Source organism: Ylistrum balloti, unplaced genomic scaffold (genome assembly GCF_031769215.1).
Source record: "Ylistrum balloti isolate Yb309-2 unplaced genomic scaffold, AGI_CSIRO_Ybal_v1 Utg371064, whole genome shotgun sequence".
Lineage (NCBI taxonomy): Eukaryota > Metazoa > Mollusca > Bivalvia > Pectinida > Pectinidae > Ylistrum > Ylistrum balloti.
Genome location: NW_026782588.1, coordinates 115,564 through 136,633, shown reverse-complemented (window position 1 = coordinate 136,633; position 21,070 = coordinate 115,564). Strand labels below are relative to the sequence as shown.

Here is a 21,070-nt window from a genome sequence, read left to right as displayed (position 1 = left end):
TGTGCTTAATTAAATTTTGTAAATTGTGAAAATTATCTGTTATTTGTTTTTTTTTTTTCATTTTTTTTTTTGTTAAACTCATGTGGTAGAATATAATGTGGGTATTACCGAAATATTGTTTTCTTCAAAACACTGCTCCATTTAATGCTTGAATGGGTTTCAACCAAATTTGGTCTGAAACATCATTGAGAGAGGGGAATCATTTCTTATATTCAAAAATTTTATTTGACCCATAGGGATTTTGGGGTGGGGGCCCAAAAAGAGAAGTAAGGTAACATTTTGATTTAAAATGTTACTCTTTCTTAATGCTTGAATTGATTTTAACCAAATTTGGCTGGATTTAGAAATTAGAGAATAATTTCTTAAATAAGGGTCAATTCAACCCCTAATGATCTGGGGATTGGCAGGACCGCAAATAGGAAAGTTAGTCTATATTTTGCTTTAAAATGCTACTCGTTTTTAATCCTTAAACAGATTTCAACCAAATTTAGTCTAAAACATCATGGAGAGCAGAGAATCATTTGTTAAATTCAGAAAGTTGATTTCGAATGTTAATAGGAATAATGTTGATCTGCTTGAAAGATCGTAGGGGTCAAATGTGTAAAAATGCTTGAGCAACTTCCTTTTCATAAGGGAAAGACCCGGGATGGTGATATTAGGCCTGTAGCCTGCTAAGATATAGGGTTAACAACTTCGTAAATATGAATGACATTGACCCACTTTCAAGGTCACAGGTATTAAATGTGTTAAAACGGTCTAATGACTTCTTCTTAATAACTAAAAGGACCAATGTGCTGATATTGGACAACTTTAAGGGTCACAGGGGTTAAATGTGTCCAAGCAACTTCTCTTCAGTAACCAACAGGCCATGGGTCTTGATATTGGGCCTGTAGCTTGCTTTTTTCTGACAAGCAATGCTCCGGAATAATGGCTATTGTGTAGTGTATATATAAAGAATATAATTTCAAATTTGCAGAAATGTCTAGATATACCAACCAGTATCATCTATGTAAGATGTGGAGTAGTTGAACAATTAACTTTAGGCCTATTTGGCTTCTTTCATATAAGTCTTTACAGTCTGATGACCGTTGAGGCCCAAGGGCCTCCTGTTTTGTTCATAGTCTTTTTTAACCCGCCATTCAAATCGCTCTGCATCCATGGTCCATGGTCAGTCTGTAAACAATATATATTATCGGTATTTCTTGAGAAAAACTGGATGGATCATTCTCAAATTGCGCATGTAGGTTCCTATTGATCTCTTAGTTGTGCCTATTTGATGGCGACAGGTGGCCATCTTCCATTTTTTCAATGAAGTTTGTTATCGCTATTTCTTGAAAGTATTGGATGGATCTCTCTTGGATTTCAAATATATGTTCCCTTGGTCTCCAGTAGTGCTAATTTTGGGGCTGATCAGAAAAATAAAATAGTTGACAGGTGGCCATCTTTGATTTTTACTTTGAAAGATTGTTATCGCTTTTTCTTGAGAAGTACTGGATTGATCTCTCTCAAATTGCATATGTAGGTTCCGCTTGGTCTCTACTTGTGTCCATCTTATTTTAGGGCTGCTCAAAAAAGAAGTGGCCGATAAGCGGCCATCTCGCTTTTTTATGAAGTTATCGCAATGACTTCAGATGTAGTATATGGATATTTCTTTAATTTTTTATATATATTCCCCATGTGCCCATTTGATTTTGGGTCTGATGAGGAAAAACAAAATGGCCTAAAGACGACCATCTTGGATTTTGACTTTGAGAGTTTGTTATCACTATTTCTAAAGAGGTACTCACCGGGTATCTCTCAAATCGCACACATATGTACCCTTTGTCCCTATGTCTCATCTCCTCGTGTCCATGTGATTTTGGGACTGGTCAGAAGAAACAAAATGGTTTCCAGGCGGCCATTTAGGATTTTGCAGGTTTAGAGTATCATCGCAATTTCTGTAAAGGAATGTTCAAATGTCTTATCATTGAGAGCAATTGCAGAAGAAGGGAAAAGATTTAACAAAGTGCAAATAAAGATCAAACAATGTTGGCCGCCAAGATCCCTCTGGGATCTCTTGTTTTTTTATTTTGTTTTTATTTAGTGTGATAATTCTCACAGTTGTTATATTGTTCATGGTTCTGATTGTTCATGTTCGTTGTTTCTTTGATCGTTTTCATTGTTTTTGTTTGGTTTAACGCTGTTGTGATTGTTTATATTTTTTTCTTTTGTTTTTGTCGATGTTACAACACTCAAGTTTAGATGTGCAGCTAGTCTCTGTATTCTATTCTAATTTACATAATACATTCAGGAAATGATATGGACAGGAACCGAAATATAGCATATTGCCCAATAGGACAATCCTTGACTTACCACACAATCAGTTATCCCCCTTATTTTCAAGAACATATATTACGTGTTCGTAACATGATAGTCATCACTAAAGAAATACATAACTAAGATTTTATATTTAACCAATGATCGTGACCAAGATATCACGTGACTCCACAATTATTTAACGGTTAAGAGATAGAAAATTTGACCTTAACCTTGTTCTCTGACCTTCGACCTGACGACCTTGGCATGTAATCTGGTGTCTTGGCATTAAATTTTGGTCAAATAAGTTACATGCCAAGGAAATGTATTTTTTTAGTAACGACAGCTATCAAATGCATTGTGGTGATTTAGTTACATGAACAATGCGTAAACAGCATTGGTGAAATAGATCTTGGTTTTTTCACACTTTTGATGTCTGAAGGTTGCTGTTATCAGAGAATGTAGGGTACGTGTATAGATAAAGAATTCATATGCTCAGTACATACAATACGTTTCTATTAATAAATTCAGAGCATTTCGGAAGTGTAGTTATGGGACAAACCACCCTATAGGTGTTGTTTCTCCTACCTGGTCAGGTGTCTTCACTGTTGAGCTGATTCAATTTGATTTTAATTGTCTTGTTACGGGCTTGTTATGTAAGAATCAGTTTAAAATTGAAGAAAAATTACTTGATGAAAGTTTGTGTGAATATCAAATAAAGTAAAATGAAAATAAAATAAAAGAAAAATGGAAAGAAGGAATAATTAATCCTATTATCAAGCCTAACTCTACAGACCCTAGGAACCCTTAAACATGTCATGGAATAACTCTTTTGTCGATACCATGTAAAGTGTATTGTGATAAAATTAATACTAGGCTTACAAAGTGGCTAGAACGGGAGAACAAACTCGCCGACGCTCAAAATGGATTTCGTAAATCAAGAGGGTGTCAAGAACATATTTACACTTTATACAACATCATCAACAACAGGAAAACAAAGGGCCAATCTACATACGCTAGTTTCATTGACCTACAGAAAGCGTTCGATACTGTCGACAGGGATTGTCTTTGGTTTAAGTTGCAAGCGTCCGGCATAAAGGGGAAACTCTACAGAGCAATCTTTTCACTGTATGAAGACGTAAAATGTCGTGTACGGATAAACGGAACTCTCACTGACAGCTTCGATGTACGGAGGGGCCTAAAACAGGGATGTTTGTTATCGCCGGCAGCCTTTTCATTGTATATCAATGACCTAGTGGAAGAACTTAATAATTCAGAATGTGGCGTCACTATCGACACAATAAATGTAAGTGCTCTCTTCTACGCGGATGACATTGCCCTCATCTCTTCAACAGAAAGTAACCTTCAGAAATTGCTAAATATTGTGTCAAAATGGTGCTTCAAATGGAGAATCGCAATAAACACAGCAAAGTCAAAAGTAGTTCATTTTCGCTCCAAATCCAATACGCGAACAGCTTCCGTATTTACTTGCGGCTCTAACGAGTTGGAGATATGTAGTACCTACAAATGCCTAGGTCTATGGTTCGATGAACATTTGGATTTAAAACTGGCAGTAAAGGAACTTGCGAAAGCGGCCAGCAGAGCTTTAGGGATGTTGACGTCAAAGTTTATCGCCGCGGGTGGTATGAGTTATTCAGTTTATACAAAACTCTATAAAAGTTTGGTAGAACCTGTTTTATTTTATTGTTCAGCCATTTGGGGTCAGACCGAACATCGCGTCATCAACAACGTTCAGAACAGAGCGATCAGACTCCTTGGGAGTGTAAAAAATACGTCAAACTACGGCAAAAGAGGAGACATGGGGTGGATGTTATGCCTGGCCAAACAGCATATTGAGGTATTCCGACTGTGTCTTAAGTTAAAATCATTGTCGGCGGATAGATAGTTATTTACAGTATGTAAATGGTCTGAAAGGTATGGTAGATCCTGTTACTTTAAAGCGAAGAAACTTGCGAAGAAATATAATGTGTATGACGTCATTAATAATGCTACCCGTACAAGTACTGCAATACATACAATTAAGAAAGCTGTATTCATTCATGATGAACAGTCGTGGTTTACCCAATTTTTGGAACGATATTGGTAAAGAAAACGGCAACAAACTTCGGACTTATAGAACTTTCAAAATGGATCTGAAAACTGAAAATGATGTTACACGTATTATGCATAGAGGCCACCGTAGCGTTCTGGCTAAGCTGCGCTGTGGCAGTTTGCCTTTGAATATAGAGACTGGACGTTATAATAAGCCGCCTACGCCTCTATATGAGAGAACTTGTCCTTTTTAATGCTATTGAGTCAGAAATTCATTTTATTTGCAACTGTAAAGTATATTGTGATTTAAGGGAAAATTTAATTTTCGATAGGGCTAATGTTTTATGTGATAATTTTAAAGCCATGAGTGCAGAAAATTAATTTATCGTTTTAATGAATTGTGATGTTTTACAAATTAATCTTGGAAAATATGTATTCTTAGCGATGAGGAGAAGGCGGTCACTTTTAAATAATGGATAACCGTTCTAAGTATAACTGTATATTTTATGTATATAATCGTGTCTCATAAGCCAATTAATGGCTGGGCATCTTTACTATGATGGAATATATTTTAAAGAAACTGTATATATTGTGTAAAAATGTGTGAAACGGAAATAAAATAATAATAAAAAAAAGTAAAAAGTGTCGATGGATTGGAGAAATCAGTGAGCAGAAGATGGTTAGGAGTCCCACCAGGATTTACTTCAGTTAGACTGTACGGGAAGTCATCCCAACTTCAACTACCATTTTCATCGGTCGTTGAGGAATTGGCGAAGTGTCGACTCGTCATGACGTTGAGAGATTCGATAGATTCTGAAGTCAGTGGAGCAGGCATTCCGACAAGAACACGAAGGAAATGGTCAGCATCAACATCAGTAGACCAATCTGAAGGCATGCTTTATATACAGCACGTGGTTGGGAACAACTGGACCGAAAGACAAGGGTTGGGCATAGTGTACTTTCAGCAATGGAAGAATGCATTGCAACAACAGAGAGATAAAGAATGAGTCTGAATGAAGTATTTAGTCGGGTAGAAGAAGACCATGGAATAGCAAAGATAGTTGAACTAGGGAAGCAAAGTGTGTAAATGAAGTGGGAGCTACCAGAATGGAAACTGATGTGGTCAGAGCTATTGAGAAATGACCAATACAGGATAGCCTTTCTGCTGAGAGCAGTCTACGACACACTGCCGTCTCCCGCGAACCTTCATCAATGTAGACTAACTGGGGACAACGCTCCGGCCGACATAGTCCTCAAATCAACACAATCAAGAATACTAATATAAGTGGAGCTGACAGGGCCATGGAAGGAGAACTATGAGGTGGCGCATGAGAGAAAGAGTCTCAGGTATGCAGATTTAATAGCAGACTGCAGGGAAAAGGGATGGAGTGTAGTGCTGTTTCCGGTCTAGGTCGGCTGTGGAGGAGAGATGAAATTGACAGTCTTGCGAAAACTAAGTAAAGCAGCAGAAAGAACATCTTGCTGGATATGGCACCTTCAGAATGACATATACCGGGAGCCGGAATCATCGAGTAGTGGTTGACCACCACTACTGATCCACCAACTGGTGGATGTCGTGGTTCAGGATTGAAACATCCGTGGATAGTTTGAAACTACCTGTTGATGAAGGCAATCCAGCATCAAAGGGTGAAATTAACAAGGCATGTGCAGAGGATGCCTTGAATACAAGCAGAATAAAACTGTCTGTATGATAGCATTACAAATATGAGAGTATATTCCAGGGGATGTCCGAGAATACAAGTGAAACAGGTGGGAGAACAACACAAGTAAACAGGAGGGAGAAAAACACAAGTAAACAGGTGGGAGAACAACACAGGTAAACAGGTGGGAGAACAACACAGGTAAACAGGTCGGAGTACAACACAAGAAAAGAGGAAGAAGAACAACACAGGTAAACCGGCGGGAGAACAGCACAGGTAAATCGGCGGGAGAACAACACAAGAAAAACAGGTAGGAAAACAACACAAGTAAACTTGGAGGACGTCAGCAGCTGTCCAGAACCCCCATGATCAAGTTTTCCCAAGAACAAAAGGCAAAGGAGGTGGTGTGGTTATGTTTTGTAAACCTGAATTAATCTCAAACATTCACCTTGTTGAAAACATTCACGACTGTATATTCTGGTTAAAACTAAATGTTACATTAGAGCCCATGTTCCTACGCTTCTGTTACTTTCCCCCAGAAAATAGTGTGCTTTATCATAATCGTGAAATTGATCTTTTCCAGGATCTAAACAGGTCCCGAAAGGGAAATATGTTTGAATATGATAATGATGTAGAAATTCTTGAGCGTAGGAACATGGATAAAAATGTCAATACTTACGGAATGAAACTTTTAACTTCATGTAAATCAACCGGCATGCGCATTGTTAACGGGCGTCATTTTGGTGACAAAAAGGAAATTTTACTTTTTATAGTAATAACGGTACAAGTCTTATTGAGTATTTACTTGTAGATTCTGAATATTTTTCATGTGTGCAAACGTTTTTATCTGGTGTGTTTAATACGTTGTCTGATCATTCACCATTATCTTTTACTCTTGAATGATAATTGTGTTGATATGCCGTGCACAGGGAAACCGTGTTCAAATGTAAGATGGAATCTGGAAAATACTGATGAAATATTTAATATCTGAATACTGTATTAGAAAACCTTGCTTGTAACGTACCTTTTGATACTAAAGAAGATGTTTAAAATGCATCACCAATTTTGTTACCAAATTGCAATGCGAAAAAGGTGACAGATAATTTTAATTATAATACATCTAAGAATAAAACCAAAATAGACGACAAACCATGGTTCTCTGAACAGTGTAAACGTAGATATGTTGATTTTAGTAAATATCAGTCTGTTGAAAATTACACTATTCTCACCAGAAAACATCTTTGTATAAGAAACTAGAATCGAGATTTAAAAGGCAATACAACCATCGAGAAGATGACATGATAGAATATCTAAGAAAGTCTAATCCAAAAACATTTCATAAATATTTTTTAAAGGGTCGAAGCAGTGTACCGAAGTCAAATCTAAACTTGAAAGATTTTGTAGAACATTTCAAAAACTTGGGAGATTGTAATATTAATAATATTTACAATCCAAAAATGTTATTGGAAAACGTTGATTCTGCTGTATTCGAAGAACTAGATAAGCCATTCACAGTAGACGAAGTAAGCTGAAACGAGGTATAAGTTGTAGCGAAGATTGTATTTTTATTGAACTTTTTTTTGACTTTGAGGAAATTTTGCTTCATTGCATTACAATACTCTTTGGAAAATGTATTTGATTCTGGATTTTCCCCAGAAATGTGGTCACGTGGTTGTATAGTACCAACCTACAAAAATGGCGACGTTAACGACACTGGTAACTATAGAGGCATAGCTTTGGTTAGCTGCATGGGCAAATTGTTTACATCTGTCCTTAATAGAAGACTTCTTAAGTGGGACAAAGACAATAACATTATTTCTGACGCTCTTGTTCAACTGTAGATGCAATATTTGCACTCCAGTTATTGATCAATAAAACTTTAAAAAATAAACGAAGATTATATTGCTGTTTTGTAGGCTATAAGAAAAGCCTTTGACCTCATCGATAAAAGTAGTCTATGGTGTAAGCTAATAAAACAAGGAATTCAAGGGAAGTTATTAAATATCATAAAATCATTGTACGATAATGTCAAATCTTGTGTCAAATATAAAGGTCATATTTCAGATTATCATCCTAACAGAATCGGCCTCTTTCAAGGGGAAATTTTATCGCCAATTTGGTATAGTCTTTTTGTAAACGATTGTAAAATCAATTTTAATAACCAAAGTTGTCCATCTATTGAGTTAGGTATGATATCTATATTTTTATTGATGTATGCTGATGATTCGGTTTTCATAGCTGAATCACCAAGCGGGTTGCAATCAATGCTAGATGCACTGCTTATTTATAATGATAAATGGAAACTTAAACTTAATGTACTTAAAACAAAAATAGTAATTTTTCGAAATGGTGGGCGCATTAAAGATAATGAAAAATGGTTTTACAACGATGTTGAAATTGAAGTTGTGAACAAATTTAACTAACTGGATATGCTTTTCAATTTTAATGGTAAATTTAACAATACGCAGCAACATGCAGCGGAAAAGGGGAGAAAATCGTATTTTAGACTGATAAACAAAATGAAAAATCATAACTTCAATGTTGAAACGTTATGCTCAGTTTTTGATACTTATGTTAGTAGTGTATTAATATATGCAAGTGAAGTTTGGGGATTCCATAAAGCTACTGATGTTGAAAAAGTACATTCACATTTTTGTAAAAAGAGTTTAGGTGTTGCGAAATGTGTATAGTTTATTTAGGTAGATTACCAATGCATATTATCAGAAAATTGAAAATAATGAAATGCTGGACTCAAATCAAAGATACAGATAATTGAGTGCTGAAAGCATCCTATGAGCAAAGATTATTAGATAACGATGAGTGGATTGTAAATATTAAGTTAGAACTAGATAAATTAGGATAAGGTTACCTATGGAACAGCAGTCTTGACAGAAAACTAGTATACAAGTTAATTGAGAGTAAATTTCAAGAAATTCATATTCAAGAATTGTTGAGCAATATTCGAAATTCTGCGAAAGGTTATTTATATTAACATTTGATATTAATAGACAATTTTGGGCTGCATTATTATTTAAGGAAACTTATTGACTATCGATTCAAGAAATGTATATCAAAAATAAGATTGTCATCATATCAGCTCAATATTGAAAGGTGTAGATACAGGAATGTAGCCAGAGAAAATAGGGGCTGCACATTATGTAATAATAGAGATATTGAAAACAAATTTCATTTGATTTTAAAATGTCCCTTTTATGTTATCTCCGATCTAATTATTTGAAATCATATAATTTTCGCAGACCTAGTGTGTTCAAATTAATTCAGCTTCTGAGTATAAACAATATAAAGGAGTTAAATAACCTCGAAAAATTTATTCATTATGCATTTAAACGGCGATCTGAAATATTATAAGCAAAGCCTTATAAGATGGATTTGATTTGTAAAATGTTAACTTTTTCATACACAACATTTTTTACTTTCATTGATTGACTTAGTTGATAATTCTGAAAGATAAGGGTTTGCGCGGATTCGCACGTAAGCGAGTGAGTACTGGAGTGTTTTCTCTTAAGCATGTGTGCTTACAATATATGTGAACGTTCATGTAAGTGTGTGTGTGTATGAATGTGCTTTATGGTTTGGTTACATTCCAGATATGTATTTATGTGAAGTCGTACATGTTTATTATACATTATTAAGCATACTCGTCAAGGGAGATCACTCTCCATATATGTCAATTATAACATGTTTATGTATGTATGTATAATATTCATGTAAACCTATGGGCTGTAAGGCCCCTGGAATAAACTTGAACTAAGAAGTAAACTGGTAGGAGAACAGCAGTGTAAAACAGGACCGGTGTCATATCATATTTGTATCCCCCATCAGAAAAGGATCCGGATCACTTTTCCCTCATCAGAAATGGACACGGGGATCGCTTTTCCCCCATAAGAAAAGGATCCCCCTATAGTATTTTGATCTCCATTGTGAATTTTATTTTAAACTTTATAATTTTATAAATAAAACGAGATATGATTGATAACTGTGTCTGGGTCTTGGTCACTGATACCTGGGTTACCTGTACAAGTGTGATTACATAACACCTGTGAAGCCAAGGCTGAAGAGGTCAAGCTCCACTTATTAGTACATAACTTGGGAGACACTAAATAATATACATGTACATAATTATGAAACAAACAAAAGGTTTTATTTGTTGAATAATTGCATGTAGATAGAAAAAATTATGAGTTGATGGATGGAAATATTTAGAACTAAACAAAAAGAACCCAAATTGATGATTTAATTGTGTAATAAACATGACCAATTCTGAAGTTTTTCGAAACTTGAACAGAAAAAGGTAAAGAAATAACATAAGAGTTTTTTTTTTCATGTGTCGGATTCAAATATACCAAATAGTTGTTGGTAGTAGTTGTTTGTTCATTCTAATATACATGTTTCTTAATATTTTTATTATATGAATATCTTTTAATTGTATACATATTTAGTTATTTCAAATTACTATAAATTAAATACTGATAAAAGGCCTATGTTTGAGCAAATATGTTATTTTCTCATAAAAACAAGGGCGTTTTTTTACATAAAATTAAATCCCTAATGATCCAACACATTTACATGTATAGCATGCATTGCTTGTTTTGAATTAGATAACTGTTAAGCAATTTATCTGCAAGTTTTAATATTCATGCAAATATGAATCTATTAATTTTCAAGTGGAAAATGTATATTAAACATAGCTTTTATGTAAAATGAGGACCTCAATCAATCTGTAATGATATTTATCCACAGGTAACTTTAATTGATCACTCGGCATACCTGCCATGTGCACATGGGTGCTCACTCAGGTTTGACCCCTCTTCCCTTAATCCTCTTATGTAATTGACTTGTTGGCCAGGTGTAATTAACAACTTCACAGCTAACATAACACCTATCATCATATTTTCACTATCACCTTAGATATATGCATATAGGCATTGTTAATAAAACTTCTCTTAAGGGGGATCAAAATAATATAGGGGAATCATTTTCTGATGGCCAGAAAAATGATCCGGATCCTTTTCTGATGGGGGATCCAATTATGATATGAAACCGGCTATTATAATTGTCATTACATAACTGTATTCATGTTTCCTCTACAAGTGGCAGAACGCAGAACACACCGATATGGTGATCTTTCACTAACACACGTGTTTTATTGACAGTGATAGCATGGTTGACATAGTTTGTTTAGATCCACCTTACGCACCCTGAACAGTCTCAATTGCTTAGTGATAAGGAAGATTTCATTTCTTTAGATTTTTTTCGCTATTTGCATTTTCGTAAAAAAATTCTCAAAAAAATTTTAGAAATATGCGAGGATAAACTCGCACATCTATGACCATGTGTTAAACAGTCTTTAGCCGAATATATAATAATATAGATATAATATTCAATACCACAACATATACATAACATGACATCGTGATACATCGATAAATAATGAACATCATTTGATTAGTAGGACGTAAAAGTATTGAGTGTGACGTAATTTAAATAAAACCTATATTTGGCAACATTTAGCGCCACGACAATCATTTTACGGATGGATACACACTATCGTGGCCGGACAACAAAATGGAGTCTTCTTTTCATATCCGGCTGTTTCTTCTCGGGGTTCTTTTTCATGATGTTTCGATAGCAGGTTAGTGAAAATTCTTTATAATTATTTAATTAGAGATATCACTTTATGTCCGTGACTTCATCAATACGGAGATAATGCTTGTCAAACGATTGTGAACGATAAACCCCATCAGGGTGTGTCGGTAATGTACTCGGGCCACAACTACGATCAAGGAAGGTTTAACTTAAATACACAGTGAAGTTCTGACTCCGCAACGTGTTGTGGTGTTTCAGTATTATATCATTATGATGATGAGTAACTGTTCAGTTACTGAATTTCAACACTACCAGTTCCATGTAGTTTGACCAGTAACTGTTATCTTATTGTGTTAGAACAGGAACTGCTCTGTTATGTAGCTTGATCAGTATATGTTGTGTTATGTAGTTTCATCAGTAAATATTCTGAAACGTATCTTGAACAATAACTGTTCTGTAACGTATCTTGAACAATAACTGTTTTGTAACGTATCTTGAACAATAAGTGTTCTGTCATGTAGCCTAAACAGTAACTGTTCGGTAATGAAGTTTGTTCATAAACTGTTGTGTTATTACAGTGTATGTTTTATTAATTGATACTTGATCAGTGATTTTTTTTTCTTACTTCGTTTGATCAGTGAGAGGTTTGTTTCTATTATAATTAAGTTTCATCAGTGAGTGTTCTGGCATTACTTTTTAGTGTTTTTTCTTTTGTTTGTAATATTTGATCAGTGAGTATTGTCTAATTCTTTTATCAGTGAGTTTTGTGCTGACTTTTGATTAGTGTGTGTTTTATCATTACATTTGATTAGTGAGTGTTGAGATTTTGAAAGTGATAGGTACCTGTTTTGTATGATCAGTGAGTGTTAAGTTAATGAGAATTATATTTTGTATGATATCTGTTTTGTTATTTTGTGTGTTTTAACATTACATTTACTCAGAGTGTTGGTTGTTGAGAGTATAAGTGTCTGTTTTCTTATTTTGTTTGATGTTTTTTGTTTTTGTTTTTTTGTTTTGTTGGTTTGTTTAGTTTGGTGAGTAAATGCTTTAATATGTTGCATTTTAAAGATACACTACGTTTCTATTAATTTAGAGAGTTTCCGAAGTATAGTTATACTATAGTTACCTTAAAAAAGTGCAGTTGGCCATACCTAACCAGATGAAATTCTTCACTGTTAAACAGATTGAGTTTCATTTTAATTGCATTGTTACAGGCCTGTTACATGACACGGGGATCTCATATTAACAAACGTGTTTTATGCTAGTAATAGCATGGTTGACCTAGGGTGTATGTTTCTAGATCTACATTCCTTAACGCGGCGCATCCGCTGAACAGTGTGGTGTAGGTAACATAACATCATGATACATAGGTAAATTATTAAAAAACATTTGATAAGTAGGAAGTAAACGTATTGAGTGACTTCTTATAAATAAAACCCATATTTGGTAACATTTATCGACACGACAATCATTTTACGGATGGATACACACTATCGTGGCCGGACAACAAAATGGAGTCTTCTTTTCATATCCGGCTGCTTCTTCTCGGGGTTCTTTTTCATGATGTTTCGATAGCAGGTTAGTGAAAATTCTTTATAATTATTTATTGAGAGATATCACTTTATGTCCGTGACTTCATCAATACGGAGATAATGCTTGTCAAACGATTGTGAACGATAAACCCCATCAGGGTGTGTCGGTAATGTACTCGGGCCACAACTACGATCAAGGAAGGTTTAACTTAAATACACGGTGAAGTTCTGACTCCGCAACGTGTTGTGGTGTTTCAGTATTATATCATTATGATGATGAGTAACTGTTCAGTTACTGAATTTCAACACTACCAGTTCCATGTAGTTTGACCAGTAACTGTTATCTTATTGTGTTAGAACAGGAACTGCTCTGTGATGTAGCTTGATCAGTATATGTTGTGTTATGTAGTTTCATCAGTAAATATTCTGAAACGTATCTTGAACAATAACTGTTCTGTAACGTATCTTGAACAATAACTGTTCTGTCATGTAGCCTAAACAGTAACTGTTCGGTAATGAAGTTTGTTCATAAACTGTTGTGTTATTACAGTGTATGTTTTATTAATTGATACTTGATCAGTGATTTTTTTTCTTACTTCGTTTGATCAGTGAGAGGTTTGTTTCTATTATAATTAAGTTTCATCAGTGAGTGTTCTGGCATTACTTTTTAGTGTTTTTTCTTTTGTTTGTAATATTTGATCAGTGAGTATTGTCTAATTCTTTTATCAGTGAGTTTTGTGCTGACTTTTGATTAGTGTGTGTTTTATCATTACATTTGATTAGTGAGTGTTGAGATTTTGAAAGTGATAGGTACCTGTTTTGTATGATCAGTGAGTGTTAAGTTAATGAGAATTATAGGTATCTGTTTTGTTATTTTGTATGATCAGTGAGTGTTGAGTTAATGAGAATGATAAGTGTCTGTTTTGATATTTTGTATGGTCAGTGAGTGTTGAGTTAATGAGAATGATAAGTGTCTGTTTTGTTATTTTGTATTATTAGGGTGTGTTTTAACATTACATTTACTCAGTGAGTGTTGAGTTAATGAGAATGATAGGTTTCTGTTTTGTTATTTTGTATTATTAGGGTGTGTTTTAACATTACATTTGCTCAGTGAGTGTTGTGTTAATGAGAATGATAAGTGTCTGTTTTGATATTTTGTATGGTCAGTGAGTGTTGAGTTAATGAGAATGATAAGTGTCTGTTTTGTTATTTTGTATTATTAGGGTGTGTTTTAACATTACATTTACTCAGTGAGTGTTGAGTTAATGAGAATGATAGGTTTCTGTTTTGTTATTTTGTATTATTAGGGTGTGTTTTAACATTACATTTACTCAGTGAGTGTTGAGTTAATGAGAATGATAGGTTTCTGTTTTGTTATTTTGTATTATTAGGGTGTGTTTTAACATTACATTTGCTCAGTGAGTGTTGAGTTAATGAGAATGATAGTTTTGTTTTTATGTGTTTTGGAAACTAACAATATGATCAGTGAGTGTTGAGTTAATGAGAATGATAAATGTCTGTTTTGATATTTTGTATTATTAGGGTGTGTTTTAACATTACATTTGCTCAGTGAGTGTTGAGTTAAAGAGAATGATAGCTTTCTGTTTTGTTATTTTGTATTATTAGGGTGTGTTTTAACATTACATTTGCTCAGTGAGTGTTGAGTTAATGAGAATGATAGGTTTCTGTTTTGTTATTTTGTATGATCAGTGAGTGTTGAGTTAATGAGAATGATAAATGTCTGTTTTGATATTTTGTATGGTCAGTGAGTGTTGAGTTAATGAGAATGATAAGTATCTGTTTTGTTATTTTGTATTATTAGGGTGTGTTTTAACATTACATTTGCTCAGTGAGTGTTGAGTTAATGAGAATGATAGGTTTCTGTTTTGTTATTTTGTATTATTAGGGTGTGTTTTAACATTACATTTACTCAGTGAGTGTTGAGTTGTTGAGAGTAATAAGTGTCTGTTTTCTTATTTTGTTTGATGAGTTAGGGTTGAGGTATTAGGGTTTTTTGTTTTTGTTTTTTTGTTTTGTTGGTTTGTTTAGTTTGGTGAGTAAATGCTTTAATATGTTGCATTTTAAAGATACACTACGTTTCTATTAATTTAGAGAGTTTCCGAAGTATAGTTAGACTATAGTTACCTTAAAAAAGTGCAGTTGCCCATACCTAACCAGATGAAATTCTTCACTGTTAAACAGATTGAGTTTCATTTTAATTGCATTGTTACAGGCCTGTTACATGACACGTGAATCTCACATTAACAAATGTGTTTTATGTTCGTAATAGATCTACATTACTTTCCGCGGTGCATCCCGTAAAGAATTTGGTGTAGGTAATCCAAACTTCTTAGTGACCATAACGTTTTTCTTTCATTTAATATTGTGATTGTTTGCATTATCGTAAAAAATGTCTCAATCAGGTCTTATTTAAAAATTATTCGAGGATAGACTCTGGCACATCTTTGACAGATGGCATAACCCTGGTATATTTAATCATAAAAAAACATAGCTTTAGTATATTTAATCGTCAAATGGTATAGCTCTGGTAGTTTTTTTTATCTAATATCTCATCTAGGTTGAGTAATTTCATTCATCAGATAAATTTAACCTAGCTTCAGTAAATTTACTCGTGAGATATTTTAGTCCAGCTCTGGTATACTTATGATTATATTCGGCCCGTCAACACATAAATGTCATTAGAACCATCAATGGATGAAAGACACAGCCATCCAAATGGAAATAACATCAAACGAACTAACAGGTAAAAGACAAATGTTGAAAATCTTAAATTATTATATTATCACAAATATTCAAATGGTAAGTCATATTGTATCAGATAGACCACCATCTTTCTGATAACCAAGGCTTTTATCAATCTCAACGGTTTCAAAAAGTGTCTGGTAACGTGACGATAAAAAAGTTATAGAGTAGGCTGAAGGTCAATGCAGAATTAGAATGCTTAACGGTGAATGGCTTATCACATCCCTTACCAATGATTGTCTTCGCCTTTTAATATATATGAATGTGTAAAGTAAGTATGGCCCATCCGAAGACGAACAAGGACAACTTCGTCTCGGTGGTTGTCTCTATAGCATGGAGACCATTAATTGATGATCGGTTTTACGGAACGCAATTTATAATCGGTATATTGATGCAATTCCTCCTGCCACTGAACTGCTAAAAATTGTTTGATGAATAGTTTTAAATCAATAAAATGAAGTACAGGTGTTAGCGATAAAGCTTCCTTTGCAGCACGATCATTGCATGGTATATCCATGTACCAAAGAACCCAGCAAAACAATATGAAAGTTAAAGGCAAGTTCATAATATAGTATTAATGTGTGACGAATCAAACTATTGCTGATGTTTCTATTGCTTAGCCTTTGTAGTATAGAAAGAGTCTGAATAGATAACAGCTTTCAGTACTTGGTTTGAATATGTTCAAAACGCTGTAGATAGCTCGCGCTTCCGCCGAGAATATTGAGGCGTTGTTTGGTATCCGGCATCCAAAATAAAATAGTAAATGACTATCGTGATAACAAGTGATGAAGTTAATGACTATCGTGATGACAAGTGATGAAGTAAATGACTATCGTGATGACAAGTGATGAAGTAAATGACTATCGTGATGACAAGTGATGAAGTAAATGACTATCGTGATGACAAGTGATGAAGTAAATGACTATCGTGATGACAAGTGATGAAGTTAATGACTATCGTGATGACAGATGATGAAGTTAATGACTAACTTGATTACAAGTGATGACGTTAATGACTATCGTGATGACAAGTGATGAAGTAAATGACTATCGTGATGACAAGTGATGAAGTAAATGACTATCGTGATGACAAGTGATGAAGTAAATGACTATCGGGATGACAAGTGATGAAGTAAATGACTATCGTGATTACAAGTGATGAAGTTAATGACTTTCATGATAACAAGTAAATGTCTATATATTCGTATTTTCCTTGATGAAGATGGACAAACAGTTCAACTATTGGGAGGTTTTTCTGAAAGTTCCGGTCGCGTGCAGGTGTTATATTCCGGACAGTGGGGGACTGTTTGTGACGACTACTGGGATAACAAGGACGCCAAAGTGGTCTGTCGCATGCTTGGATACAGGTAAAATAGATGTAGAATAACGGTGAAATGAAGATAAATATAGGAAAATACAAGTAAAATGTAGATAAAATATTGATAAAAATATGTACATGCAATATATAGCTAAATTAGCTAATTTCGACTCAAACGAAGTGTATAAATAAGGATGACGATATCAGTTTCCTGGTGTTGATTATGGTTGTACGAGGTACACAAGCAGCGTAATTTTATGTTTTTTTAATGGCAGTGAATAAACAAATGAATTTAATTCTACTTTGTCCTTTTATTGTTAATTCATTCAAACAACAAAACATGTAATAACAATTCCAATCAAATACATTTGTACTCATGTCGTTCCGTCCCGCGCTACAAGAAACGATGTATAAAGCTACAAGTTTAAATCATTATGAACTCATAAGAATAAATGAACATATGAAAAACGCTTTTTTAAATGTTTAAGAAAACATTGTACAAGCGCTAGTCTTAACAAATCACGCACTGATATAGACTCTATTTATGAAAAAATACTTTCAGCACTCCATTGTCCAAACAATATTGGGGATCAGATTTCGTTAAAAAGTCCGTACTGGTTTGACGGTGTCATTTTTATCGTTCCTGAATATGCACGCAACCAAGCTAAGGTTTCATGTTTTGTGTAAACGAGCTACATTTTTAACGTACATGTAAGTCACTTCTACAGAATGGTGATACCAATAAGAAGTCAAATTTTAATCGAATAATTAGACTGGTAATTAATCGCCAGATACCAAGCGTTATGTGTACGATAGCCACCGATACGCCGTAATTAGCCATGACTGACTGATTTCGTCAGAAGACGTGTCGATGTTTTAGCAAAAATTAACTTCGAGACAACGAGTGAGTTTTCTCTGGCTTTACAATTAAAGGGACTGAAAAATCGCTTCGACTCAACCGAAATTTCGACTCAATGAAATTCGAGTCATCCGAACTAAAATTACAAAGATATAGAAGGGAAAAAAATCGGAACTTGAAAATTATTTCGACTCAAACGGAATTTCGACTCGATTTCGAGACAACGAGTTTCAACTGTACATAGTGAAAAAGTAGCTCAAATAGAGGTATTAGAATATTAATCGCCGAATGTTACCTGTAATGACTCAAGAGAAACCATATGGTCTATAGGACACCATTTTTTTGTTCTTTAGAACACAGACTTTAACAAGTGAACTCGATATAGCGTAACAAGATCTACCACAAGCCATTGATTTTTTTACCAGATTTCCTATTTTTATTATGTATTGTATCTACGCTTAAGTATCCGAAGGAATAACTATAGACATGTAGACAAAAAAGCAGTTTTAGACCAATGGCAATAGAATTCTTGGTTAGTTTTGGAATGTTCTGGAAGAGTAGACATGTTATAGACATATCGATTTTATAAATCGAGGTCCGATCCAGATAACCTCATATCTGGATAAATGAAAACGAGAAACAAGAGAATATCAACGAGTCCAATCATAGTTCCAAATCATAATTTGGAGAGACATGGACAAATATGAACAAAAAATAATTTGTTAATGTAGGAACAGAAGGGGAATCGTTATCCGCTTCTTCACGACGCCCACCATGTAAATAATTGCTTATCTGATTAAGTAATGGGATAGACTTAAGACCTTGTAACACAAGCAGTAGTGAATCAAAATGTAATGTTTCCATGAATACACGGTCATCTTCAGACAAATAACCAGTGTTAGACGTACTAGCTCTGAGGTACGTAAGTACGTTGGCTACGCTTCGCACACCAAGAGTAAAACAAAGCGTAGCAGAATCTACTATAATCCACATTACCATGTCTATTTTCACTTGACTAAGATCGCTGTCCCGTTCCGTATTGAAATTCATTCTTCACGAATCCAACCGAATATATGCTAAATGATATTCCGTAGATAGGAATGTTACCTCAGGAAAGATTTGTATGTATTCTTATTCGAATGCAATCTACGTCGAATAGGTATGTTGGTTATTAGCGAACATCACCAGCTGAAATTTTATGCAATACATATTGACATTGATGATTTGTTATAAAACATTATTTTTAATATTCTTTTTATAGCCATGGATCTGCGTATAAATATTCTGTATTCGGAGAGGGGTCAGGTCTGATCTGGATGTCGGATGTTGGGTGTACCGGGTCTGAATCCAGCATATTTGATTGTCCTTTTCCTGGCTGGGGTAAATCGACATGTACACATAAAGACGATGCTGGTGTAGTTTGCTTTAATGACACAGGTATATTGAATGGAAATGTTTGGCAACATAACAGTAATTTAGAAAAGTGTCTGACCCTCTGATAGGTTTCTGTTAGGTATGAAATAATAAAAACAAAATCTTCTTTATATTCATGTTTAGTTCTTGAAATCTATTTTTCTGTAATTTCAACATAGAACAGGGTATGTTCTATACATTTTGGAAGGGTTGGTGCTTATTTTATGACGCATATCTTATGAAGGTCAAGGGTCATGGATTTTATTTCCTGTGGTATAGATACTTATGGCTAATTTTTAAATTAAACATAGACACAATGATGATCATCAAAACGTCTTTTATTACTATATCCATATTGCACCTATGTAATGTATGACTTTTGACAGAGAACACATGACCATTTTTTGTCCCGTGCAGATCACACAGAGGTAGCCGTACGCCTAGTAGAGAGGGAAGGATATTACAACAGTTCAGGGCGTGTTGAAGTGTATTATGACGGACACTGGGGCTACATTGGCCCTCGAAACTGGGACAACAAGGATGCACAAGTTGTGTGTAGGACGCTTGGATACAGGTCAGATATCTAACAACAACATATCAGAAAGTTAGAAGTCACAAGAAAGGACCTTGCATGTACGGCTGTGGTTTTCTAAATAGGTTTTACAGTAGATACAGTCATAATTTAGTTTTTTATTTGGTTTTGATTGGTATAAGCCGTAGATGTTTTAATGATTAAAATAAGTGTAATTTAGATTATTAGGAGCAGTTTTTGTACTGGCGTTTAAACCACAGCGATTTAGTTCGTAGTGTGAAATCTGTGCGTACTATGGTGTAACTACTGTCGTGGTCGATACATATTTATGAGAAATTTATCTTGGATTACTTTCTAGTTTTTATATAGCCTGTCATCAATCACGTTTACTATGCACGTGAGCATGTCATGTTTATAAACACTTTGGGTTGTTTCGCTCCTTCATAAACTAAATTTTTTTTTAGCTACAAATGAAATATTTCCCTTAAATAAAATTTTCACCTAGATAACATAAAACCATTTTGTCATTGTATGGGAATCATTAAGTTTCGATATGTCTTACAAGAGTCTCCATGTGATAAAATACTCAAGGTCAATAAAAGGTTTAATTGGTTAATGTGGAAAAATAAAGTAGATGATAGTACAGTTAAAACTGTTAATGATATTAATTCATCGATTCTGTTTTAGCTTTGGCCACTCTGCATCGACATTTACATTATACCACGAAACTAACAACCGAAAGCAACCGACTTGGATGGATTATGTGCAATGTAACGGATCAGAGAGCAGTATAGCTGACTGCCCATTTGGGGGATGGGGAGAATTTTCTTCGTACTATAGTTCTAACTATCAATCAACTGTCTTTGTGGCTTGCACAACACAAAAAGGTATAAACATAGGGCATAACCTGATTTATAGTTTATTGTATTCCATATCAACGATTGACGAACATTTAGAATTAAAAAGATATAAGAAAATGACACTATGTGAGCATAATTGAAAATCAAATAAAATTAAGGCAAAATATGAACAAAAGAAA

General features: G+C 34.4%; 1 protein-coding gene across 1 annotated transcript in view; it reads left to right on the top strand.

The window, feature by feature from the left end:
• Positions 1-11,594: 11,594 nt before the first annotated feature.
• LOC132560444 (scavenger receptor cysteine-rich type 1 protein M160-like) overlaps positions 11,595-21,070 on the top strand; it is a 43,907-nt gene continuing 34,431 nt past the window's right edge. The window contains exons 1-5 of the mRNA XM_060225107.1: positions 11,595-11,661; positions 17,132-17,276; positions 19,348-19,523; positions 19,917-20,073; positions 20,719-20,918. Of these exons, the coding sequence (XP_060081090.1) occupies positions 11,595-11,661; positions 17,132-17,276; positions 19,348-19,523; positions 19,917-20,073; positions 20,719-20,918 (745 nt within the window). The remainder of the gene's footprint in view (positions 11,662-17,131; positions 17,277-19,347; positions 19,524-19,916; positions 20,074-20,718; positions 20,919-21,070) is intronic.